This window comes from Pseudoliparis swirei, chromosome 2 (genome assembly GCF_029220125.1).
Source record: "Pseudoliparis swirei isolate HS2019 ecotype Mariana Trench chromosome 2, NWPU_hadal_v1, whole genome shotgun sequence".
NCBI lineage: Eukaryota > Metazoa > Chordata > Actinopteri > Perciformes > Liparidae > Pseudoliparis > Pseudoliparis swirei.
Genome location: NC_079389.1, coordinates 4,862,692 through 4,889,212, shown reverse-complemented (window position 1 = coordinate 4,889,212; position 26,521 = coordinate 4,862,692). Strand labels below are relative to the sequence as shown.

At 46.0% G+C, this 26,521-nt stretch overlaps 3 protein-coding genes across 10 annotated transcripts in view; all 3 read left to right on the top strand.

Moving 5' to 3' along the window:
- Positions 1-29: 29 nt before the first annotated feature.
- Positions 30-3,449, top strand: LOC130205919 (mitochondrial chaperone BCS1). 2 transcript variants are annotated; one of them, XM_056433480.1, is made up of 7 exons: positions 30-636; positions 1,279-1,418; positions 1,566-1,760; positions 2,280-2,343; positions 2,426-2,598; positions 2,834-2,951; positions 3,076-3,449. In XM_056433480.1, exons 1-7 carry the CDS (start codon positions 317-319, stop codon positions 3,323-3,325), a joined length of 1,260 nt encoding a protein of 419 aa, XP_056289455.1. In that variant the 5' UTR covers positions 30-316; the 3' UTR covers positions 3,326-3,449. The 2 variants fall into 2 exon arrangements, with proteins under 2 accessions (XP_056289455.1, XP_056289465.1); XM_056433490.1 differs by having other exon boundaries at positions 341-427.
- A 9,502-nt stretch (positions 3,450-12,951) lies between these two features.
- On the top strand, positions 12,952-24,934 carry LOC130208830 (sterol 26-hydroxylase, mitochondrial). Of its 2 annotated transcripts, XM_056438183.1 has the most exons (9): positions 12,952-13,198; positions 14,241-14,422; positions 14,508-14,707; positions 16,496-16,693; positions 18,181-18,344; positions 22,536-22,702; positions 22,793-22,874; positions 22,983-23,183; positions 24,133-24,934. In XM_056438183.1, the coding sequence occupies exons 1-9, from the start codon at positions 12,977-12,979 to the stop codon at positions 24,262-24,264; spliced, it is 1,548 nt and encodes a 515-aa protein (XP_056294158.1). In that variant the 5' UTR covers positions 12,952-12,976; the 3' UTR covers positions 24,265-24,934. The 2 variants fall into 2 exon arrangements, with proteins under 2 accessions (XP_056294158.1, XP_056294166.1); XM_056438191.1 differs by lacking the exon at positions 24,133-24,934 and having other exon boundaries at positions 22,793-22,896; positions 22,983-23,164.
- A 779-nt stretch (positions 24,935-25,713) lies between these two features.
- Positions 25,714-26,521, top strand: part of tns1b (tensin 1b) — a 177,684-nt gene continuing 176,876 nt past the window's right edge. For all 6 annotated transcript variants that reach the window (XM_056436808.1, XM_056436722.1, XM_056436758.1 and 3 more), the window contains exon 1: positions 25,714-26,156. In XM_056436808.1, the coding sequence (XP_056292783.1) occupies positions 26,013-26,156 (144 nt within the window). In that variant the 5' untranslated portion in view covers positions 25,714-26,012. The remainder of the gene's footprint in view (positions 26,157-26,521) is intronic.

The window sequence follows — 26,521 nt, the reverse complement described above, 5'->3', positions numbered from 1 at the left end:
AGAGGTCGCTGTCACTTCTGCGCACCGCGTACACATGGGTGATGTTTAGGAGGTTGAACGGCCGCTGTTTTCACCGAAAATAAAAAGGGCACACTGGAAACGACAACTCAAGACGGATATACGAGATGGAGATAAAGAAGTCGGTGGAATATGACCGGATGTATCACTGGAAACTAGTTTTTAGTTATTAGAGTCATGATTTCTGGCATCGGGTTTGCAGTCTGGGCTGTAACACTGATCAAATTATTTCGGTATAATAGCTATATAGTCTGATTCCACTGGTGGGTGAGTGCGCCTGCGCGCAGATACTAGCAACATGCCGCTGTCCGACTTTCTGGAGGGCCTGAAGGACAACCCGTACTTTGGGGCCGGGTTTGGACTGGTTGGCGTCGGGGCAGCGATGGCGGTGGCCAGGAAGAGTGCCCAGGTGGGAATGATCTTCTTCCGCAGGAACTACATGATCACTCTGGAGGTGCCCTGCAGGGACAAGAGCTACCACTGGCTGCTGAGCTGGATCACCAAGCACAGCAAGCACACGCAGCACCTGAGCGTGGAGACCTCCTACCTGGCACACGAGAGTGGGCGGGTGCACACACAGTTTGACTTCCACCCGAGCCCCGGGAACCACATCATCTGGTCAGAAGAGTTCTCTCAATATACACTGCTGGTCAAAAGTGTGGGGTCACTGAGAAATGTCCTCATTTTTCAAAAAAGTTATGTTTTTCAATGAAGATAACATTAAATTAATCAGAAATACTCTATACATAGTTAATGTGTAAATGACTATTCTCTGGTGTTTAATGAAGTCTCTACAGAGGTGTCTAGAGGCCCATCTCCAGTGTTCTAGTGGTACATTGTGTTATCGCCTTAGAAGACTAACGGAGGGGTAGAAAACCCTTGAAAACCCTTTTTATGTGAGTGCAGCTGAAAACAGTTATGCTGGTGAGAGAAGCTATAAAACTGGCCTTCCTTTGAGCCACACGTTTGAAGAACAAAATAATATTTCAAATATAAATAATAATTTCTAACCTTGTGAATGACTTGACTATATTTTATATTCATTTTGCAATAGATTTGATAAATAAAAGTTTGAGTTTTAATGGAAAACACAAAACTGTCTGGGTGACCCCAAACTTTTGAACGGTAGTGTCGATCTAAACTCTTGTTTTTAAAGCTACATTAGGTTAAAGATGTCCTAAAAATACAGATATGATGCCTACAATTACAGATTTCTCGGGCGGCGCGTCCTCTGACGCTGTCATGTCTTGTGGACTGCAGGTATGGGAGGAAGTGGATCAGGGTGGAGAGGACTAGAGAGAAGCAGATGATGGATCTGCACACTGGGACTCCATGGGAGACGGTGACCTTCACTGCTTTAGGCAGAGACAAACAGATCTTCTTTAATATCCTCCAAGAAGGTAACGGTTTAAGCATGTGTACACACACACACACACACACCTCACAGCTGCTTGCCGTATAAGAGCTGCATCACACGTGTCGTGTCGAGCCTATTAACCATTACAAACGATCCATTTTGTGCACTTGTCATTCGTGTTTTTTTCCAGCAAGAGAACTGGCCCTGAAGCAGGAAGAGGGACGGACGGTGATGTACACGGCCATGGGCGGCGATTGGAGGCCCTTTGGGTTTCCACGGCGACGCAGACCACTCAGCTCCGTGGTGCTGGAGGAAGGCTTGACCGAAAAGATCGTAGACGATGTGAAGGATTTCATTGGGAACCCCAAGTGGTACACAGAGAGAGGTAGAATATCATTAATTCAGTGCACAATACATTGTTTAATAGTTTTATTTTCATATATATATTTTCATATATATATTTGTTATTATATATATATTTGTTATATATGTATATATATGTTTTTAATATATATAAATCTATTTATATATATGTTTTTAATATACATATATATATTATATGTATATAGAAATATTGTGTTTTTATATCATGATCCTTATTGTTGTGCCTGCCTGCAGCGTCTGTCAAGTCTTTCATGTTGGTACATTCACTGAGAGAGATACCTTTTGGAAAAATAAAACAAAAACGTGATAACTTCAACACAGGAAATATGAATCCGCAAGCTGATTTTCATAAATGTTAGTAGTTTGCTTGGAAAATGGCGGCAGTGATGAAACGTACGGATTGTTGCTAAAAACGACACCATGCAAAACAGCGTCCTTTTCCCTGTGTTTTGAAACACTTTGTATAATGGTCAGTTCTGTGTGAGCATGTTAATATCTATATATGTTTATGTCAACGCAGGCATACCCTACAGAAGAGGCTATCTGCTGTACGGCCCCCCAGGGTGCGGGAAAAGCAGCTTTATGTGAGTGTGCGTTTGGGTTTGAGCTCGTTTAGACTCGAGCTCGGGGGTGTAACTCCGCCTCCGTCGGCTCGTTGTCTCGCAGCACGGCCCTGGCAGGCGAGCTGGGCTACAGCATCTGTCTGATGAGTCTGAGCGACCAGAGCCTCTCGGACGACCGTCTGAACCACCTGCTGAGCGTGGCGCCGCAGCAGAGCATCATCCTGCTGGAGGACGTGGACGCCGCCTTCGTCAGCCGAGATCTGCGCCACGCAGAGAGTAAGTCACGGGGGGGGGGATGTATTAATTATACCAATATGACTAGAAACAACACACTTACTAGTCTCTGTTTACATTGACTCACTTGAGAGGTTTTCAACTTGTATTTTTGGGCGTAGAAGAGGTTTAATTACCTTCTGTGTTGGTTCAGACTTTGTGTTTCGTTCCCCTTTTTGAAGGCGATGTTGAAATCCATTTATTTATTTATCGATGTATTTCTTCCTGCGCCTCCCAGACCCTGTGGCCTACCAGGGAATGGGGAGACTGACCTTCAGTGGCCTGCTTAATGCTCTGGATGGAGTGGCCTCATCTGAGGCCAGAATAGTTTTCATGACCACCAACTTCATTGACAGGTACTGTTGGAAGAGAACTTGTATTCATGACGTGTGTCCAATAAAAAACTGTTTATAAACCCAGGAATGCATCTTTGACTTTGACGTAATTCAACGTTCCCGCACGACGTCCCCTCCCACACAGGCTGGACCCCGCCCTGATCCGACCGGGCCGCGTGGACCTGAAGCAGTACATCGGCAACTGCACGCGCCAGCAGCTCGCGCAGATGTTCCGCCGCTTCTACCCGGACGAGCCGGCGTCCGACGGCGAGCGGTTTGCGGAGCGCGCCTTGGCCGCCCACTCGGAGGTCAGCGCCGCCCTGGTGCAAGGACACTTTCTGCTGCACAAGAGGGACCCTGCGGGCGCCGTAGACAATGTCGCGCAGATGAAGTAGCGACGGGACCGCGGAAGTGTTGGAAGAAGCGTTTGTTTTTTTACGTTTTCCGGTCGAAGTAATCGACATCGAGAGACTGTGTATGCAGTTTATGATTGATACCAAATAAATACATTTCTGTTGAGTGCATTTCCATCATACTTACGAGTGCCCTTGAGCAAGGGACCCCGAGGCTCTAACCACTCATCTTCAACCTGCAACCAGCAGACCATGGCTCCTCGTGGCCCAGTCAGGAGCCCACATGTAAACGCAGGACGAGGGCCTGCGACATGGCGTGAAACTTACTGCTGGTGAAGCTTCTTTATTTTCTCTCTTTCGGTGAATAAACATGAATTAAAACTCTTAAATAATCACCACCTTGTCACCACCGTAAGAGCGTTAGCCTCATACGGGTCCATTAAAACTATTACACTTTAAATAAAATGCCCATTTGTCCATATGTAGCCGTACCGCCAAGTTTGCATTTCAACATGAAATAAAAGTGCGCTTCCTTTTAACCTATCAAAATAAAAGTCAGATTTCACTATGAAGAGGAAGTAGGTTAAAACATCTATACATTATTTAAACAATACAATATAAAAGGCATACATCAAAAACAATAAGGCAGATACAAAAACAGGCAATCAACACAAAACAATAAACCTCTCATGGGGTTATTTACATTATGTTTATATTCTCATAAGCTATCATTTCCTCCACCCAACATGGAAGAGATAACGACTGCCTTGTGTCTGGGTTTGTCATATTTTCCGTAGCCGACACACACAGCTCGGTGGACTTTACCGTCTTCTCCCAAGAACTGCGTCCGGGTGACCGCTCGCGTCCAGCGCTACTTGAGAGCGACCGCCGGCCATTTTGGTTCAATAACGGCGGGATGTCAGTGATGTCGGGGCGGCAGCATCTCAGAGCTCTGGGAATGGGATTGAGGGATATTATATCTCTTAAATACATCCAGGAGCTTCCAAAAAACAAAAGCAAAACACGAATGTATCATTGAACAGTGTTTTATTTAAGCTGCAGAGATACATGCTAAGTGGAGTCTGGTTTGGAGAAAGGGGATCATCACAAATACGGGTCATTAGAGATAAATTAGATTAGATTAGATTAGATATTCCCACAGTGGGGAAATTCAGGAATCTGTGAAGACACATTTTTGTAAACAAAATATGCAACAATTATTAAAGATGTAATTATGTGATAAATTCTTGAGGAGAAGGGCTGTGGACTCAATGTTAGAAGAGCAGAAAGTGAACAAGCTTTATTTAGACAGCAGACTGTATATTATAATCAGTATATTTGCTACCAAGTAGTGTTATCTGAAATTAGGAAGAGTGACTTTAAGATTGATTACTTTATTTATCCGTGGCTGCTTATCGTCCCATTAAAAAAACCTGTAATATGCTTATATAAGGGAATAAAAAAGAGTTTATGCAAGAATACCAACATATATTGAAAGAAATATAAGAAATGTTGTAAAACATTTATCTAAATATAATAAACTCGTCTGTTAATGAATCATAGATGGTTTTCCATCTTTCAAGGTATATCTTCATCTCCATGATTAATGGAGAGAAATTCTTATTATTATAAAAGCTTTTGTATTGAATGATGTTTAATTTCAGAATTACACTTATAAAACAAAAAAGCTGTTGCATTTCTGTTGTCCTTCATTGACAAATTGTTTTGAAAAAAAAGCATTTTACTTTTGGAGGAATTTAACTTGTATTCAGAAAGTGTCCCATGTATCGTCAGTATATAGAGAGACTCTGTGCTCAGTGCTTAGATCACAGCATGAATAAAAACAAAACGAAGGGACTTAAAGGGCAGCCTCGGTATACATTTAAATATTCAGAGTTTGCTCTATTGGTGACAGCAGAGGCCCCGGGAGTTGAGAGGAGGTGTACCCATGCCACGCATTTCAGACCAACATCAAACTTTCTCCTGGATTTGATACAGCCGTTCCACCCTACCAAAGAACTTTCCTACATCTTGAGAGATAACCATCTACGTTATATATATATATATATATATATATATATATATATGTACTAACTCTGCTTTCTTACTAACTCTGCTTTCTCCCCGGAGTCCTTGTGACTTCACGTCTCATGGGGTCATCGGACCCTATGAGACGGCATAGATCCTATCTGCCTGATGGATCATCGAGGTCTGGGTCGTGGAATTCCTGCTACCGACTACGCCACTGTCCTGTTGAGACTCCGCCCACTGTTGAGACTCCGCCCACTCCTCCTCCCCACCGCCATCTGCCTGATGGATCGTGGAGGTCTCCATCGTGGAATATGCCTACTATGAACTATTCATACACTCTGTCATATTCATTGAATGTATTTAAACTCTAAATCTGTCCTTCTGTACACATTACATCTATTGCATCTGTCCATCCTAGGAGAGGGATCCTCCTCTGTTGCTCTCCTGAAGGTTTCTTCGCTTTTTTCCCCCCTGAAGGGTTATTTGGGAGTTTTTCCTGGTCCAATGTGAGGTTTTGGGGCAGGGATGTCTATGTGTACAGATTGTAAAGCACTCCGAGACAAATTTGTAATTTGTGAAATTGGGCTATACAAATAAACTGAATTGAATTGAATATGTATTGGTGTGTATGTATGTGTATGCAGGCACGTGCACAGACATTTTGGGGGGCAGGTGCTCAAACCGAAAAAAAGGGCACCCATCAGCAAAATGATTTTTATATTGATCGCTGTAACTTGAAGTTAGCAAGTAATTGAAACACATTGTGTCGTGAGAAGACATGAGAGCTAAACAAAATGAAATGTTTTCTATTAACAATTACAATTAGTTTTTATTTACAAAATGATAGGAGCGAAAAATGCCATATAATAAACAACTTTCTAACCTCGACCGCTCGGTCATGCCGGGAAATATCAAACCTCTGTAAAATAGTTATAAAGCCTCAGTCTGATATTTCCCGGCATGACCTCACTCTGGGTTAGTTATTACAAGTGTTGTTTTTTCTTGCGTCTACTCTTTTCACCCACTGCAATGCTCATACAAGATTGATCTTTGTAAAACCGGAACAGACGAAACAAAGAGAAACATACCACATACAACAATGTGGTACAAGGAAATCATAGTTTAGCTGCAATTTTCTAGCTGTGAATTATTGTGACATTTATAAAATGAATTAATAAGTTCAACATACTTTCGAAATTGTCTCAATAGCATTTATACAACACAAATAAGATGCCTGCCTGGATATCTCTCCCTCTCTCTGTTCACATGACGTCAGTAAACAGCTGGACAAGGCTGAGAGTTTTTTGTTTATTTTCTTAGGAAACGTCGGACCAGTTGTGACGTCATGTTTTCAGCAGCGCTAATGTCGACGTGGTTAATTTATCACCATTGAGCGCCGCGGAGCATGTCGGGGCGAAATTCTCACAAGAACTCAAATAAATGCCCCGTCGGATATTTAAACACATTTGGGGGGACTTGATGACAGAGAGTAACTTTTATTCTTAAATGCTGATGAATGAAAAAAAAGTGGGCTCCAGCAGAAAGGGCACTTTTCTCATCCAGGGCAAAGGGGAGGAGCTTGAGCACCACTAGGGGTCTATCTGTGCACGTGCCTGTGTGTAGGTGTGTATGGGTATGTCTGTGGGTGTATGTATGTGTGTATATGTGTATATATATGTATGTATATATATATATATGAATATGTGTATATATATGTATGTATATATATGTATATATATGTATATATATGTGTATATATATGTATATATATGTATATATTTGTATATATGTATATATGTGTATATATATATGTATATATATATGTATTCAATTCAATTCAGTTTATTTGTATAGCCCAATTTCACAAATTACAAATTTGTCTCAGAGTGCTTTACAATCTGTACACATGGACATCCCTGACCCAAAACCTCGCATCGGATCAGGAAAAACTCTCAAATAACCCTTCAGGGGAAAAAAAAGGGAAGAAACCTTCAGGAGAGCAACAGAGGAGGATCCCTCTCCAGGATGGACAGAAGAATAGATGTCATGTGACCAGAAGGACAGATTTAGAGTTTAAATACATTCAATGAATGTGACAGAGTGTATGAATAGTTCATAGTAGGCATATTCCACGATGGAGACCTCCACGATCCATCAGGCTGATGGCGGTGGGGAGGAGGAGTGGGCGGAGTCTCAACAGTGGGCGGAGTCTCAACAGGACAGTGGCGTAGTCAGGAGCAGGAATTCCACGACCCAGACCTCGATGATCCATCAGGCAGATAGGATCTATGCCGTCTCATAGAGTCCGATGACCCCATGAGACGTGAAGTCAAAAGGACTCCGGGGAGAAAGCAGAGTTAGTAATGTATGATTGAGAGATGAAAATTCATCCTTAAGGAGAGAAAAAAGAGGAGATAGGTACTCAGTGCATCCTAAAACGTCCCCCGGCAGCTATAAGCCTATATGTATATATTTGTATATATATATGTATATGTGTATATATGTATGTATGTGTGTATATGTATATATATCATTAAATTTTTTCAATATATTTTATTTTTAATTTATTGTTTTGTTTGTTTTTGTTATTTTATTTAGTATTATTTGGTGATAGGGCTGCGCGCCACATCTTCTCGAACATCGAAGTTTTTTTTTTCTTTCTTTCTTTTTTTCATTTGACATTGAGGACGACTTCAGGAGCAATGGCGGCGTCCTGTAGGTCGGGGTCGGCTCCCCAGCTCATGCCAACTGCTTACACGCTGAAAGTTTAACTGCTTTTTATATATTTCTTTCTCTTCATGTCTCTTCTTCCAGCACTTTAATCAGAGAGAGATTAAGTTATTAAGTTTAATGATAGTTTGCAACTTACCCAAGACAAGCTAACAATTCTCCGCCTTTGATTGTTGAGCTCCAGATGTGTGGGTGGAGCGGCTCCAGGTCGTCCCAGCTGTGCTGTTAGGGTTAACCGTTGCGTAAGACGTGGCCCCTCCCTGCTCCGCCGGGCTCTTGGGATGTAACAGGAGCCGCCTGTTGTCCATTCTGCTCTCAATATGGCTGCGTGGTTGTCCCGCAGCCTGATGCAAAGGAATGGACGCTGGCTGCTGACGGGTCCAACTGCCGTGGCCCGGGCCTGCTCCGGGGGGCCGGGGGGCCCGTCGCCCGCGGCCCGGGGCGAGCCTCGGACCGTGGACGACCTCCCGCGGGTCAGCTTCTTGGAGCTACTCTACAGGATGGTGTTTCAGGGTTTCTACAACCGTTTGCATGAACTACAGGTAAGACAGGCTTGCAGGGCACTGTGTGGTTTCTGGGTCACATGCACACGCTTGCTTGCTTGCTTATAGTTGTCCATCGAGGCCGATGATGACGTCCACTTCTGACTTTCAGCGGTGAGTTTTCTGGTGGCTGTATAGTCCTATCCTGGATCCACAGGTCTTGTCGCAGGTGGGACATGCGTATGTAGTCGTGGTGGTCCTGGCAACCTTGGTTGTTTTTCTTGTATGCCTTCTTTCCTGCCTCCTGGCTGTCCTCCTCCAGTGCTGTGGTCCCGTCTTGGCACATCTGACGCCAGGTGTTACGGTCAGCAGCCAAGCCCTCCAGGTCCCCTGGTCTGATTTTACATTTCTTTAGCGCTGTTTTTATCTGGTCTTTATAGCTTCTTCTGCCCTCCAGCAGAGCGCTGGCCTTGGGCGAGCTGGCCATACAGCACTTTGTGAGGCAGCCGATTGAGGGGCATCCTTATAACGTGCCCCAGCCATCGTAGCTGGTAGTGGTGATGGTAGCCTCCATGCTCCTGCAGCCTGCTCTCCTGAGGATCTCGGTGTGTGGCACTCGGTCACGCCAAGTGATTCCTGGCATTCGCTGGAGACAGCGGATGTGAAAATGCTCCAGGGACTTCACATGGCGGCTGTAAGTGACCCAGGCTTCACAGCTGTAGAGGAGGGTGGTGATGCAAACTGCTTGATACACATAGATTTTTGTATGGAGATATAAGTTCTTGTTTTGAATGACCCGGCACCTGAATCTCCCAAAGGCAGCTGATGCTTGTTTGATTCTGTTCTGGACCTCATTGTCGATGTTATTGTCCTCAGAGAGGAGACTCCCGAGGTATTTAAATGATGGTACTACAGACAATTGCTTATCATTGATGCTGAAGATGGGTGGCGTGGGTGGGATGTTGGTGCTCCACTGACAGACTACCTCTGTTTTGGTGATGTTGATGGTCAGCCCCATCCTGCTGTAAGCCTTCACAGCTGATCCAGGACAGCCTGGAGGTCTTGTGGAGTGTGAGCCACCAGAGCGCAGTCATCTGCATCCTGCAGCTCAAGGACCCTCACTCTGTGCAGCCTGGTGGTTGCCTGCAGCCTCCTGATGTTAAAGAGGTTGCCATCGAGCCGATAGACGACTGTCACCCCGCTGTTCTCCTCAATTTCCCTATGGAGAAGCTGGGTGACGCATAGGAGGAAGATGTTAAAGAGCACTGGTGCTAGTACACACCCCTGCCTGACCCCTGTGCACACAGGGAAGGAGGCAGACTCTTGTCCTCCTATTGTCACCCGAGCATTCATACCATCATGAAACTGTCGGAGGATGTTGACAAACTTGTTAGGGCATCCAAACCGGAGCAGGATGTCCCACAGTAGGTCTCTCTGCACAGTGTCGAAGGCTTTGGAGAGGTCGACAAAAGCCATAAACAGGTCTTGATGTTGCTCCCTGCACTTTTCCTGAAGCTGCCGGGCTGTGAAGACCATGTCGACTGTACTCCTGTTCTTCCTAAAGCCACACTGTGATTCTGGGAGCAATGCCTCTGTGATGTTGTTGAGTAGCCTCTGCAGCAGCACCTTGGCCAGGACCTTACCAGCAACAGCAAGGAGTGCTATACCCCTGTGGTTGCCACAGATGGTCTTGTCACCTTTGTTCTTAGTGACAATTTTGGCATCTCTCCATTGCTGTGGGATGTTTTCATCAGCCCATACTTTAGTGATGTGTTGATGTAGCGCTCTTGTACAGAGGTAACCACCCTGTTTAAGCAGCTCCGCAGGGATATTGTCCATGCCAGGAGACTTGTTGTTCTTCAGAGAGCGGACGGCTGACAAAACCTCCAGGAAGGTCGGGGGTTGGTTAAGGTTGTCAATCGGTGGAAGTTCAGGCAGTTGATCCAGGATGGTGCGGTCTGCTTCAGAGTCCTGATGAAGCAGGGTATTAAAATGTTCAGCCCACCTCTCCAGTATACTGCTCTGGTCTTTTAGGACTCTGAGCCCATCTGCGGTTTTAACAGGAGTGATGCAGTGGTTTGTTGGGCCGTAGATAGATTTGACTGCATTGTAAAAGTTATGCATATCATTTCTATCAGCGAAAGATTGGATTTCCTGTGCCTTCTCTGTCCACCACTTGTTTTGCATTGTCCGTCGGGTCTTTTGCACTTCACGCCTCGCCCTCTGCCATTGCTGTCTGGCGGTGCTCAATGAGGGGTTTTTCAGGGTTGCCTGGTGTGCTTTGTGCATGGCGTTCAGTGAGTTACGGATGGTGTCTGAGTTATTGTCAAACCAGTCCTGGTGGTTTTTGGTCTTATAGCCGATTGTGTGGGCTGCTGCTTCATGAAGGGCTGAGCTGATAGTGGTCCACTGCTGGTCTGTGTCATTCCCTCCACTCAAGGTGAGTTCAAGCTCTTCAAGTTTTTCAGCCAGGGAGCATCGAAACTCATTTCTTGTGCTGGTATCTTTCAGACGGACACAGTCTCAGCGTCTCCCACTGACCCCACGTTTCCGCATGGGGGGGGCGTACGCTCATGTGGACTTTGGCCACGATCATCCGGTGGTCTGTCCAGCATTCTGCACCTCTCATGGCCCGGCATATGAGAACGTCTTTGATGTCACAACGTCTCACGATGACATAGTCAATCAGGTGCCAATGTTTAGAGCGTGGGTGCATCCATGATGTTTTATATTTGGTCTTTTGCTGGAAGATGGTGTTGGTTATGGTCAGGTTGTGCTCAGAGCAGAGAGTAAGTAATCTCATGCCATTTGAGTTGGCCTGACCAATACCATGCCTGCCAAGCACTCCTTTCCATATCCTGTCACTCTGCCCCACACGAGCATTGAAGTCCCCAAGGAGGAGGATCTTGTCTTGGGGATCCGGTGGAGAGCCTCATCCAGTGACTGATAGAATGAGTCTTTAACCTCGGTGTCGGATGGCAGTGTTGGCGCATACACACTAAGAAGTGTAGCAAAGCGGTTCTTCGCCAGGGGGATACGGAGGGTCATCAGTCTTTCACTGATGCCCACAGGTGTTTCAGTGAGTCTTGGTAGCAGTGTGTTCTTGATGGCCAGTCCCACACCGTGCAGATGTTGTCCACCTGGGGGATAGCCTTTCCAGAAGAAGGTGTAACCGGACCCTTCCTCTATCAGCGACCCTTCATCAAGGAGCCTGGTCTCGCTAAGTGCGGCGATGTTGTAACGCCTCAGCTCGGCCGCAATCAGTGCTGTTCTTCTGTGAGGTCTTTCGGTTCTGCCATAGGAGTCCAGGAGAGTTCTTACGTTCCATGTTGCCAGTTTTAGGTTTTGGTTTTTTTTTCTTCCGTTTCGACCGCAGAAGTGGAATGACCCGACAGGTGCGGTATCCTGTCCAGGTGCGAGTTGAGTGGGCATTTTTTAGGCCACCTTTTCTAGGCCCCTCCTCGGATTGAGGTGAGCAGTGTGGTCCCTAAATAGGGGCTGCTCAGTCACACAGGGTGCTGCCGAGATCAGCTGCCACTCAGTCCCAGCTGATAGCGACCAATGCCCTGCAGGGCTCTGACTAGAAGCTCCCAGTCTATTCAAACCTGCTCCCGTCGCCAGTTGCCCCAACGCCGCCAGTCTTCAACCAGATGTGGATCCAGAGTATTCACCGTGGTCAGAGGTGGATACCTGCGCAAAGAGATTATTTAGAGTGCCGTTGGAGGCGCGCTATCCCCAGTAGCACTATCTTCGCCATGGTGAGGTACATCTGGTGGCATGGGTGAGCCCAGGACGACCAGTTCCCCATCCTGGCTGCAGGAGGCTGCCGGGTCCTGGCTGTGTTTAGGCCCGCCTATTGTGCACCGCCAGCGCATTGCTTTTCTGTCGGAGTCTGCTCCCTTAGCCCTGCCTCAAGAGGCTAACCCACAAGGCAGTGGGGATATTTGCCCATAGCTGGGGCAGTGGTTGATGGGTGCCAGGGCATGTCCACCTTGTGGTGGGCCTGCACACCGCATCTCTGGGGCCCACTGCTGCTCCCAGATCCCCTGCAGTTTAGCCTGGGACCGCGGGGTACCCAGTTACCATGTGTGGCCACGAGGAGGCACTGCAGGAGTCTTGGTGGTGGAGAGGCTCTGGACTGGCAGAGGAGACTTACCTCTCGGCTCCTCTTTTCACCCCCTGTGAGGGAGCTAGCCAGCGGCGGTAGCTGAAAGCAGAGAGTTGCAAGCAGAGGGCAGCATGCAACATGCACTAACTACAAGCACTTCTGCACTACTGCACTAGACGCTTCACAACCACCCTGTGTGATGATGACACACACCCACACACAGCTCCAGGTCGTCCCAGCTGTGCTGTTAGGGTTAACCGTTGCGTAAGACGTGGCCCCTCCCTGCTCCGCGGGGCTCTTGGGACGTAACAGGAGCCGCCTGTTGTCCATTCTGCTCTCAATATGGCTGCGTGGTTGTCCCGCAGCCTGATGCAAAGGAATGGACGCTGGCTGCTGACGGGTCCAACTGCCGTGGCCCGGGCCTGCTCCGGGGGGCCGGGGGGCCCGTCGCCCGCGGCCCGAGGCGAACCTCGGACAGTGGACGACCTCCCGCGGGTCAGCTTCTTGGAGCTACTCTACAGGATGGTGTTTCAGGGTTTCTACAACCGTTTGCATGAGCTACAGGTAAGATAGGCTTGCAGGGCACGGTGTGGTTTCTGGGTCACATGCACACGCACACACACACACACACGCACACACACACACACTGATGCGGGGTTGTTTTTATCTGCGTGCTTTCCAGAAATAATCTGCTAAAGAATCTTGGCTGCGACTTTTGTCTTTCCGTAAAGAAATCTTAATGATTTACTCCAGGCGTTCGTGTGTGTGTGTGTGTGTGTGTGTGTGTGTGTTCTATTACCAGTTGTTTCCATAGCAACCTCCACATGACAACAGCCAGTCTCAGCTGACTCCCAGAGGACAGAATCGCTTGCTGGATCACTTCCTGCAAAGAAAAGAATATTTATAGAAAAAGTACAGCGAACACAATTTACAAATTGAATAATACACTAATAATTACACAATATACATCCCATGGAACAGAGATCCAGTGGGTAGATTGGTTACCTAACCGGCATTGGGCACAAGGAGACCTCCAGGTTGTGTTCTTTGCTTGCATGAACTCATTTTGTGGGCGGGGCTTGATGTTTTCTGGATTCCTTCCACAATCACTGAATAGATCCCATAATTCTAATTAATACATTTGCACATGACATACAGTGTCATTTGTTTGATGTCACATAATCCATACAGAGTCATGTATTGGTCTTGACCAGGGGTCCCCAAACTTTTTCCTGTGAGGGCCACATAACTTTTCCCTTCTCTGATGGGGGGGGGGGGGGGGTCAGTTTGTAACAGAAAAAGTGTGACGATCACAGGGGTGCCTAAATGTAAATATGTATTGTTTCCCAGAAAGCCACACATAACCAAATATTAATAACCTTTTCCGGGATCTTCACACGTTCTATTTGACAGGGGCTAGTCGAGGATTCGCGTGGCCAGGCTGAAAAAAAAATCATAATGCGTCTCTGGTATTGTTCAGGGGGCTGGGCCAAATTTAGAGGCGGGCCGTATCCGACCCGAGGGCCTTAGTTTGGGGACCACTGGTCTTGACCCCTAAACTCATTGTGACACATCACCACCATTTAAACCTCACACCACCTTTCAGATCTATGAGAAGCGGCGATACGGGCCCATATACAGAGACGGACTCCAGTCGGTGTCCGTGAACACCCCGAAGCTGCTGGAAGAAGTCCTGAGGAACGACGGGAAGTTCCCTCAACGGGGCGACATGTCGGCGTGGAAGGAGTATCGTGACCTGAGAGGATTCGGCTACGGGCCTTTCACAGAGTGAGACTGCGTTATACCGCCAACGGCCTATAGGGTTTTCTTCCCTGAAGGAATGCACGTCATACAGCCTGTAATCTATTCCCAGGGAGGGGGAGAAGTGGTACAACCTGAGGGTGGTGCTGAATAAGCGCATGCTGCATCCGAAAGACTCCGCACAGTACGACGGCGTCATCAACGACGTGGTCGCAGCCTTCGTCAAGAGGATCTACTTCCTGCGTCGGGGGAGCCCCACGGGGGATTTGGTGACGGATGTGGCCAACGAGTTCTATCACTTCTCGCTAGAGGGTATGAAGAGACGACTTGTACACGGTGCATGTTCCTTTAAATCTTGTATTAAACCTGTTTGTAGAGCGTTATTGATGAATTAAAGGGCCAGCGCGTAGGATTTGGTCACTTTTCCGGATTGCAACCGACTGTAACTTCTTCTGTGTGCCACTAGTGTAGGAAAAGTACAGACGCTCGAGGGGTCCATCTAGAGTCTGTGTTTGGTTTGTCCGTTCTGGGCCACCGTAAAAATGAGGCGGACTCCGTCAAGAGGACCCACTTTCATCCCAAGGTACCATGGAGATGTTCGGTTGATTAGAAAGCACACTTGATCATTTATCATCCATTTCTGCACATGGTCTGTCCGCCCCTAAATGCTACACGTTAGCCCTTTAAAACATAAAAATATATATATATACACTATATCAAAAGTTTTAGAATACCTACATTTCTACAGTTTTAATTGAAATGTACACAGTTTAAATTTCTCAATGTACTCTGAAATTAAAGCATAGAACAAATTATGAGAAGGTATTTAACCATTTAAGGAGACAGAGGAGTGGCTGAGGGCAGGTGAAGGGAATTAACCAATCAAAGAGACAGAGGAGTGGCTGAGGGCAGGTGAAGGGAATTAACCAATCAAAGAGACAGAGGAGTGGCTGAGGGCAGGTGAAAGGAATTAACCAATCAATGAGACAGAGGAGTAGGTGAGGGCAGGTGAAGGGAATTAACCAATCAAGGAGACAGAGGAGTGGCTGAGGGCAGGTGAAGGGAATTAACCAATCAAGGAGACAGAGGAGTAGGTGAGGGCAGGTGAAGGGAATTAACCAATCAATGAGACAGAGGAGTGGCTGAGGGCAGGTGAAGGGAATTAACCAATCAATGAGACAGAGGAGAGGCTGAGGGCAGGTGAAGGGAATGAAACAATCAAAGAGACATAGGAGTGGCTGAGGGCAGGTGAAAGGAATTAACCAATCAATGAGACAGAGGAGTAGGTGAGGGCAGGTGAAGGGAATTAACCAATCAAGGAGACAGAGGAGTGGCTGAGGGCAGGTGAAGAGAATTAACCAATCAAGGAGACAGAGGAGTAGGTGAGGGCAGGTGAAGGGAATTAACCAATCAATGAGACAGAGGAGTAGGTGAGGGCAGGTGAAGGGAATTAACCAATCAATGAGACAGAGGAGTAGGTGAGGGCAGGTGAAGGGAATTAACCAATCAATGAGACAGAGGAGTAGGTGAGGGCAGGTGAAGGGAATTAACCAATCAATGAGACAGAGGAGTAGGTGAGGGCAGGTGAAGGGAATTAACCAATCAATGAGACAGAGGAGTGGCTGAGGGCAGGTGAAAGGAATTAACCAATTAAAGAGACATAGGAGTGGCTGAGGGCAGGTGAAGGGAATTAACCAATCAATGAGACAGAGGAGAGGCTGAGGGCAGGTGAAAGGAATTAACCAATCAATGAGACAGAGGAGTAGGTGAGGGCAGGTGAAGGGAATTAACCAATCAAGGAGACAGAGGAGTGGCTGAGGGCAGGTGAAAGGAATTAACCAATCAATGAGACAGAGGAGTAGGTGAGGGCAGGTGAAGGGAATTAACCAATCAAGGAGACAGAGGAGTGGCTGAGGGCAGGTGAAGGGAATTAACCAATCAAGGAGACAGAGGAGTAGGTGAGGGCAGGTGAAGGGAATTAACCAATCAATGAGACAGAGGAGTAGGTGAGGGCAGGTGAAGGGAATTAACCAATCAAGGAGACAGAGGAGTGGCTGAGGGCAGGTGAAGGGAATGAAACAATCATAATCTTAACCTCAGGTATTGCCGCCATACTGTTTGAGACGAGGGTCGGGTGTCTGGAGGAGGAAATCCCCGCAAGTACCGTCGACTTGATCAACGCCATAGCCCAGATGTTCGAGAACAACATGGCTGTGTTGGTGATGCCCAAGTGGAGCCGCGGTCTGCTGCCCTACTGGGGGCGCTACGTTGCAGGCTGGGATGGTATCTTCAGCTTTGGTGAGTTTATTTAAAATGATTTCTAAATATTATCGTCAATTCTCCTTTACACATTTTGGGGAAATGCACGATGCCGTTCAACGGTTTGTAAAAAAAGTGAAGCCAATGCTTGAATGCCTTGAACATGCATTCTTGCTAATGGCCAGCAGGGGGCGACTCCTCTTGTTGTATAGATGCCTTCGAGAGAATGGCTCTACTTCTCACTTGATTTATTACCTCAGTAACATTGTAAACATGAGTTAATGGTGTCAAACACTACTGCCAAGTCTTCAATACAGCATAATATTCATTTAGTAGATTATATTCGTGTTAGAGTCAAATGGAGTATGCTTTGGGGCGGGGCTACCTTGTGATTGACATGTCGCTAACATGCTGTTTTCTGGGAGTTATCCGTGGTTTCGTCTTACAACTTTAACCTTTTCGTTCCTTTATATTCCTTATTTAGCGTTTGGTTGGACTAAGCTCCTCCCTCTGGTGTCATGTTACTATATTATTTTACATGAAGGGTTTGTTTTGTAAATGAAGAACATTAGTCGGTCCATTGGTTCAACCAGAATGGAAATTGATACGGCACAAAGGACAAAGATCCCTCTGAGTTCAATAGGAATAGAAAAAATCTATGGCTGTACCAGTTTGGCTTGCTCAACGGCACCTCGGCAGTGCCCTTGCCTTTGAATGATGTCGTGTGCTGAGGCGTTTCCTTGCTGTGAATTACATGAGAAGATCTTTTTACGTGTGATGTGAAGTTTACTTTAACCCTGGCTGGCACAGAACACGCAGAAACCTGGCAATTAAATAATCATATTTCCCAAACTGTCAAAGTACGTAACTTTTAATGGTCCTGTAATTTTTTAGCGGACTTTTCTTGTTTCAATTAGTTTTATTCAGTCTGTGTGTCACGTCTGGTTTGACCTCCTGTCTTTGTGTGTTTTGACCCACCCCGATGTGTTCCACCTGTGTGTAATCACCCTGCTCGCTTTACATAACCGCAACATTAACATTTTCATTGTACTTTTTTTTAGAAACAGTTTTTTATATTTTATATATATATTTATTTTGATTTTACAAGTTAACAGGACTTTAAGGATGCAATACAAAGGGAAAGGAGAAATAAAAGGGTAAAGAACAACAAAAAACAGACCAAATAATAATTTGAAAAAAAGGTTACATCATCAAGTCAGCATCGGTACCAGTGCTTTTAATCAAGTAGAAACTGTTTTTTTATTTTGTATATATATATATTTTTTTGTTTGTTTTGTTTTGTTGATTTAACAAGTTAACAAGACAGGACTTTAAGAATACAATACAAAGAGAAAGGAGAAATAATAGGGTAAAGAACAACAAAAAATAGATAAAAAATACATCTTTAAGGTGACATCATCAAGTCAGCAAACTCAGCATCGATACCAGTGTTTTTTAATCAAGTAGAAACTGTTCTTAATTGAGTTTATTTTTGACAATAACAAAAAATGCACTTTATTTTTTAGCTAAAGCGTTGATTGACAAGAAGCTGGAGGTGATCCAGCAGCGAGTGGACGACGAGCGTGACGTGGAGGGCGAATACCTCACGTACCTCCTCTCCAACACTCAGATGAGCATGGGGGACGTGTACGGCAGCATCGCTGAGCTCCTGCTGGCTGGAATGGACACAGTGAGCGTGACACTGAAAAACATTTACAACTAAAGAGCTTCCGGTGGTTTAAACCAGGGGTGTGAAACTCATTTTCAGCCTCATGGATGAACTCTAACGCTGTGTTTTTGTAACTACTCCCGAGCATATTGTTAAATAACTGTCTTTGCATTTGATTATTTTTTATTCGAGTTTAAAAATATTATACATAAATTAAAAAAATATATATGCAAATATCTCTAATATTTAAAAATAAATCCATTTAATTAAATTAGATTTAACACACAATACTCTATCAATGATTAAATGCACGTTATTACATTTACTTAAAATTACCGTCAAAATAAAAGCATTATTATAATTTTTTTTTTCAATTCTAATTTAATAATTAATATTTTACCAGATGCGGCCCACGGGCCTTGTGTTTGACCTCCTTCCCAAATGAGTGAGAAAGAGACAGAAAAAAGAGAAAAAATAAACTGTGCTGTAAATATTTGTTATATAGTTACATTTTACTGTGCGGTATTCACAGCTGCACCATTCATAGGCATGAGTTTTACTTCAGAAATCTAATTTTGTGTAGGTATATTTCTATTTCCAAGTTTTCAAGTTTTTTTATTGTCACATCCCCTTTTATACAAGTATAATCGGTTCGTGAAATTCTTATGTGCAAAACACCCGACAGCAGTAGCAGACTAAAAAAAGAATAAGAATGAGAATAAACTATACAATATCCACACACAAAAAAAGAAGAAAGTATTAACAATATATATATAAAACAATGTAATAGAATATACATCATGGCAATATATATATATAAAACAATGTAATAAAATATACACTTTTTTTGAGACTATATATATATATATATATACATACAATATATATATACAATATATATATATATAAACAATGTAATAAAATATACACCATGGCCATAGATATTCACAGAATATGTTCTGGTGTGTAGTGTTAATGAGGGTCTCAGTCCTTGTTCAGCAGCCTGATGGCCTGACTGAAGAAGCTGTCCCTCAGTCTGTTTGTGCGGCACTTGATACTGCGGTATCGCCTGCCTGACGGTAGAAGGGTGAACAGTTTGTGGCGGGTGGTTATTGTCTTTCATCATCCGTTTGGCCCTGGCCACGCACCGCTTGGTGTATATGTCCAGGATGGAGGGAAGCTCACCTCCAACGATGTAATGTGCCGACCGCACCACCCTCTGTAGTGCCCTACGCTCCAGGGCGGTGCAGTTCCCGTACCAGACGGTGATGCAACCTGTCAGAACACTCTCGATGGTACTGGTGTAGAATGTTCTGAGGATGCGGGAGGCCATGTTGAATTTCCTCAGTCGCCTAAGGAAATACAGGCGTTGTTGGGCCCTTTTCACCACGTGAGTGGTGTGCGTGGTCCATGTGAGGTCCTCGGAGATGTGCACGCCGAGGAACTTGAAGCTGCTGACCTCTCTACTGCAACTCCGTCTATGGAGATGGGGTGTGCTCTCCTCTCCGCTTCCTGTAGTCCACGATCAGCTCCTTGGTCTTCTTGACGTTGAGGACGAGGCTGTTCTCCTGGCACCACTGTACCAGTGATCCAACCTCCTCCCTATAGGCTGTCTCGACGTCGTCGGTGATCAGCCCCAACACTGTTGTGTCGTCAGCAAACTTGATGATGACGTTGGAGCTGTGCATGGCCGTGCAGTCGTGGGTGTACAGGGAGTAGAGGAGAGGGCTCAACACGCATCCCTGAGGGGCTCCCGTGTTGAGGGTCAGCGGCTCTGAGGTGGTACTGCCCATCCTCACCACCTGGCGGCGGCCCGACAGGAAGTCCAGTATCCAGCTGCACATGGTAGAGTGCAGGCCTAGACCTCTGAGCTTGGTGTCGAGCTTGGCGGGAACAATAGTGTTGAACGCTGAGCTGTAGTCCACAACCAGCATTCGCACACAACAGTTCCTCCTCCAGGTGGGAAAGGGCGGTGTGAAGTGCCATGGCAATTGCGTCGTCGGTGGATCTGTTTTGACGATATGCAAATTGCCATGGGTCCAGCGTGGCAGGCAACATGGAACAAATGAAGTCCTTGACCAACCTCTCAAGCATTTACTGACAATCGAGGTGAGGGCTACGGGTCTCCAGTCATTCAGGCAGGTTACCTTGGGGTGTTTGGGGACAGGCACAATGGTGGACATCTTGAAGCTCTCAGGAACAACAGCCTGGGACAGGGAGAGGTTGAAGATGTCTGCGAAGACTCCTGCCAACTGGTCTGCACATGCTCTGAGGCGCGCCCGGGATGTGGTCGGGACCTGCCGCCTTCCGGATGTCCACCCGCTTGAAGGCTCTGCGCACGTCAGCCTCTGAGATGATCAGCAGGCTGGTCTCCTCCGGCGGCGCTGCCTTCGACGGGCTGCCGTTCACGTCGAACCGAGCAAAGAATGTATTTAGCTCGCCTGGGAGGGAGGTAGAGGAGTTCTCTTCACCGCTGGTTTTCCCTCTGAAGTCCGTGATTGTCTGTAGCCCCTTCCACACACCTCTCACGTCATGGCTCTTGAGCTTTTCCTCCACCTTGTTCCTGAACTCCCGCTTGGCAGAGCCGATGGTCTTACGGAGGTCGTAGCGGGCTCTTTTGTATTCCGCCATATTCCCGGAGTCAAAGGCGGTGTTACGCGTGCGGAGTGCAGCGCGAACATCGCCATTTATCCACGGTTTCTGGTTGGGATAAATCCGAACCGACTTGGTAGGAACAACGTCATCTATGCATTTCTTGATGAACCCGGTGACTGAGGACGCATACTCACTGACGTTGTTGTCCGACGCGACCCTGAACATATCCCAGTCAGCACGTTCAAAACAGTCCTGTAGCATAGACTCCGATTGGTCCGACCAGCGTTGCACTTCCTTCACAGCGATTGGTTGCTGCTTAAGCCTCTGCCTGTAGGCGGGGAGTAGTTGGATGGAGCGGTGGTCCGATTTGCGAACGGTGGGCGGAGGAGGGCTTTGTATCCATCCCGGAAGGAGTGTAGCAGTGGTCGAGAATCCGCTCCCCTCGTGTTGCTTTTATGTGTTGGTAGAACTTGGAGAACTTTCTTCAGGTTCGCTTTGTTGAAGTCCCCGCCACAATGAAAGCAGCCTCGGGGTGTGCCGACTCCTGCTCGCTGATCGCCCGTAGAGTTCCTTCAGCGCTATGTCCGTGTTAGCTTGAGGCGGAATGTACACAGCAGTTACGGTGACTGCTGTAAACTCCCATGTAGCCAGAATGGTCGACACATGAGCATTAGGTACTCCAGGTCCGGGGAACAGAACGACTTGAGAGTATGTACATGACTTTGGTTGCACCAAGATCTGTTTATCATGAGACATACCCCTCCACGATCTTTACCAGAGAGAGTCTTTGTTCTGTCCGCGGTGGACGGAAAATCCTGCCGGCTCGATGGCTGAGTCGGTAACCTCCTCCGACATCCATGTCTCCGTAAGGCAGATGATGCAGTTGTCCTTAGTTTCCCGGTGGAATTGAATACGAGCCTGTAGCTCGCATAGCTTATTGTCCAAAGACTGTACATTTGCCAGTAAAATGGTGGGTAGTGGGGGTCGATTGGCTCGACGTCTCAGCCTAACCAGCACGCCAGCTCGCTTCCCCCTCCGTCGGCGACGTTTGCGTGAGATCGCGCCTAAAATGGACGGAGATAATTCCGCTACTGTTCCTGGCGGGACGTCCGAGTAAGAGTTGAAAAACTCTGGTAGGCGGCGAGCAACTGCCGATCCAATCTCCAGAAGTGTGCATCTGTCGTACGTTAACTGGCTGCTAACGTTTTGTGCAAAAATAGTCGCAATAAGAAGAATAAATAACAAAAAACTACTACAAAATCCGGGAGCTCGCAACACAGCCGCCATCACGTACGGCGCCATGTTAGACTTTACCAATAGTTCGATAAAGGGTAGAAAACGAGACTTAACCACCTTTACTCGTTCTACGACTCATTTTTAATCCATCCCGGTTTATTCAGTTTATTTTATAGAGCCGTATAACATAAATTACGAGTTTTCCTCAGAGGGCTTTACAATCTGTACACGTACGACAACCCTGACCTTTGACCTCACATCGGATCAGGAAAAAAAACTCCAAAGAAATATAAAGACAGGAGCAATAGATGTCATTAAATGATGTTTCCTCTTCTTTATGTGTGGTATACGGTGACTTGATGACGCGTCTTCGCCGCCAAGACCTCCAACACCCTCACGTGGACTCTGCACCTCCTGTCCAAGCACCCCGAAACCCAGGAACGACTTTATGGAGAAGTGTCCGCGTTGGTGCCGGCGGACCGGAGCCCCTCCGCCGCCGAGGTCACCCGGATGCAGTATTTAAGGGCCGTAGTCAAAGAGGCCCTGAGGTGAGACCCCCGCGGCAAAAAAATAAATAAACACCCCCCCCCCCCCCCAGCCTAAAACCAAAATGACATGATCTGTCCTCGTTTTCTCAGGATGTATCCCGTGGTTCCTATGAACGCCAGGGTCATCGCAGAGAAGGACGTCACCATTGGTGGATATCAATTCGCAAAAAAAGTGGATCTGCTTTCTGTCTCTTGTGAATATGTATTTTTTACCATTATAACATTTTTGCATTCAGAGTTTCGGTTCTTTATCTCTTGACTGTTGCCCCCCCCCCCCCAGACCCCTTTCACATTCTGCCACTACGCCATCAGCCACGACGAGGACGCGTTCCCGGAGCCGTTCGCCTTCAAGCCGGAGCGATGGCTCCGTGACGGCCGCGAGAGGCCACACCCCTTCGCCTCCATCCCCTTCGGCTTCGGAGTGAGAGGCTGCGTCGGCCGCCGGATCGCCGAGCTGCAGATGTACCTGGTTCTGTTCGCGGTACGTGACGAGCGGCGTCTACGTCATCACGCACGTGGATGTGACGTAGAGCCGCTGGGATTCCTCGCAGGCTAACACAGCGTTAGCATCTTTTCTCCGTCTTTGCAAGACTTCGACGATATTGTCAGAAGAGCTTTTCTTTACCCGGTTTTTCCTCGTTGGGGTTGTTGAAGGGACGTGCATGCGCATTTGCAATTGTAGAGCAGCCAATGGGAGCCCCCGAAAATCAATCTTGAAACCACGGAGCCAATAAGAAATGCAGACGACGTATTCATGTCATCCCTCAAGTAATAAGCAGTTTTTTAGGGCCTTTTTAAAAATGTTTGTAATCCGGCTAAACTTGGGAAGATGAGTTTATTTTGGCTTAATTCTTTAAAAAAAATAGGTACTGCATTCCTTTAAAATGTTGAGTCTAGTTTTTATGAAGACTAGTTCAAAAATTTAGAAATTTCCAATTCATGTGAATCCTACCAGACGATTTCATTATGAGAGTAAGTTTAAAATGCACTTTTTGTTCCTTTTTTTGGTGACAATGACATGCACCCTCAACAATTAGTTGTTACGGACAATATTTGAGCGAATAATTTCCTTTTATTAGCTTCGGTGCAGTTATATTTCTGGCAACCACACACATTTAAACTGAAATATTCATCCTGAAAGTGCCGAGAAACACAAAAAACAACTTAATAAGCTAAAAAGGCTCAAATACTCGAAAGGATTCGGTCGTTGTGGGCGTGTCTTTCACTTCTTTCATTATACATTAATTCACACTTTCACTTTAACCATTGTTGGCATGAAAATATTTGATAAGTGCGGCTTTTAAAGTTGAAAGTAGTTTCTGTGTTATAAACAATGCAACAAAAGGTTGGTGTGTTGCTCTGGAAACATTCAGTCAGGTCTTAATAATAAAAAATGACAAAAATAAAGTTCATATTGTTTCTTCCTCCAGGTCGTCAGGCAGTTTGACATCAAACCAGAACCCAACGTGGGCGAGTTGAAGAGCATCAACCGCACGGTCCTGATACCGGACCGACCGCTGAACCTCCACTTCGTGGCCCGTCGCCACGGAGACGCGGCTTGATTTTTTAAATTACTTTTTACATATTCCTTTGAAATGGAAAAGCTTTTATTTTAAGGTTGTCCGCTGTGTTGAGACCGATCTGGAACTGTACTGTATTATTATTATGATGCAAACCGAGAAGAGCAATATTCAGGAATTAGAACGAGTTTTAAGATAAAGAGGAAACATATATTTATATTTACCTGGCTCACTTCAGTTTAAAGTTGGTACTGTGTTTTTATAATGAGCTCCTCTGTAAAATAACACGTACACAATGGAGGTAAGACTTTATTTGAAGATGAACAAAACTATAATTGTGTAAACTGAAAGTGAAACGACTCTTTTTTTTGTGATCAAATCTTTTATTGGTTTTCGAGGCAGAGGCATCACTGGAGATCAGTCAGAATGAGAGTTTGGTACTGCACGGCCGGTTAGGGGAAGTGGACCCGGGTCACCAGGGGGAGGAGTCACAGGGATGGATGGATGGCAATGCAGTGGGCTGGTAGTGAGAGGAGGCGGTACAATAAAAAAACACTCGGACAAGCATTGTGACCTGAGCGTGACATCTTTTTATTAAAATCAAAAATTATTTAAAAAGATTATAGAAATATATAGAACATTGGAAAATTATATTAAATGAATACAAAATGTAAATATTAATTTCATTGAATAAAAAATATATAAAAATATATTGGCCTTTTCTGTCATATTTGTGTGCGCCTCGAGTACGGTAAAGGTGTTACTTTTTGCTCCACTACATTTATTACAAGCTTTAGTTACTGTTCAAATTACAATTTTACATTAAACTTGAAGCTAAAAGTGAAAGAGTTGGTCAAGGCTCAAAGAAAGACAACCGGCCACAATTAATTACTCATTCATCATCTCACAGCCCCTCAGTTGTACCTTGTGATCATCCAAAGGGCCGGGCCCCTATGTTGGGAACCACTGGATGAAACTATAGTAGTTTAACTTCAAACTATAGCTCCAACAGTAAAATGCTTAATGCATAAGTGTTCACGTTATATATTTGTCATACAATAATATAGAACATTTTTTTCTTAGGCATTACTTTTCTATTCATAATACTTTAAAAAAATACGATTTTAAATTTGGGATTTATTTATTTACTTCAACAATCCTAAATGAAATGTTTAAAACTTGAATTAATTAAATGACTCCCCTTCTCGCCCAGCAGGGGGAAGCATAGCTGCGTAAAAAAAATAAAGAGCCACTGAACTCTGCGCCGTGTGCAAGAACTGATCTCAGGCCAGTTGTTTGGCGGATCAGTTGCGAGACTGTAGCCCACATGGGGCCCGAGGACTGTTTGCACACGTGGTGATACCTTCTGGTTTTGAGTGACAGCCTGAACCGCCAATCACACACAGCCATGTGAATAGAGGTGAGAGAGAGAGAGAGAGAGAGAGAGAGAGAGAGAGGGAGGTCAGAGCGCGCGCTGCAGGCTACCTGTTTGACTGTCTGCAGGGGAACTTGAAGTCACTTCACCTCAGTCGCGTGGCGGCTGTTAACGAGCGCGGGAAAACTCCTCGAAACTTCTGAAAACAACAACAACAACAACAACACCCCTTTTAAAAGCTCGCCTGACGTCGCAGCCATGCGAGACCGAGCGCGCGCGTCCGTCGCCTGTTTGAGCTGAACAAAGTCGCAGTGAGTGTTGGAGGAGGAAGAAGAGGAGGAAGAGGAGTGTGGTGTTTTTTGTTCTTGCTGTTGTTTTGAATGGGTTTAGACGTGTGCGCTCTGGGTTTGCTCGGATGGGATGCACCGTGAGCTTCATCTTCTGTGAGGAGGACTTGCTGCAAATGCCTATTTGCATAAATGAGGAAGAAGAGGAGGAGAAGGAGGAGACGACTACGAAGAAGAAGAAAAAGGTGAAGGAGAAGAGGAGCCCCAAGAAGGTAAGAAGAACTTCGGAAAAGGGCAAGTGTGGGCAAGGAGTGGGCGTCAAACGATCGTGCAGACTTTGAGTGTGTGTGTGTGTGTGTGTGTGTGTGTGTGTGTGTGTTATCCAATGTATGCTTCATAACCCAATGCACTCTCTTCAAGTCTTGGATTCAGATGAGAAGTTTCGACCTTTTGTCTTAACTTGACAAACATAAAGAGTTCATTGAGTCCCGTGCGCACGGCGTGAGTCTGCATATTGGACCGGTCGGTCCAGGTGGTCCACGCCCGTCGGTCCAGGTGGTCCTGCAGCTCTAGTGGAGCTCACATACCTGCAGTGACCTCCCTCACTCAAGACCGGCCGCTGTGATGACGGCCAAGA

What these genes read in the sequence shown, in the direction of transcription:
- LOC130205919 (XM_056433480.1), top strand. Translation starts at nt 317, where the DNA reads ATGCCGCTGTCCGACTTTCTGGAGGGCCTGAAGGACAACCCGTACTTT. An exon ending in AGATCTGCGCCACGCAGAGA is followed by an intron (nt 2,599 to 2,833) that starts GTAAGTCACGGG and finishes TGCGCCTCCCAG; the next exon opens with ACCCTGTGGCCTACCAGGGA. An exon ending in ACCACCAACTTCATTGACAG is followed by an intron (nt 2,952 to 3,075) that starts GTACTGTTGGAA and finishes CCTCCCACACAG; the next exon opens with GCTGGACCCCGCCCTGATCC.
- LOC130208830 (XM_056438183.1), top strand. Translation starts at nt 12,977, where the DNA reads ATGGCTGCGTGGTTGTCCCGCAGCCTGATGCAAAGGAATGGACGCTGG. An exon ending in ACCGTTTGCATGAGCTACAG is followed by an intron (nt 13,199 to 14,240) that starts GTAAGATAGGCT and finishes ACCACCTTTCAG; the next exon opens with ATCTATGAGAAGCGGCGATA. An exon ending in GTAGTCAAAGAGGCCCTGAG is followed by an intron (nt 22,703 to 22,792) that starts GTGAGACCCCCG and finishes TCGTTTTCTCAG; the next exon opens with GATGTATCCCGTGGTTCCTA.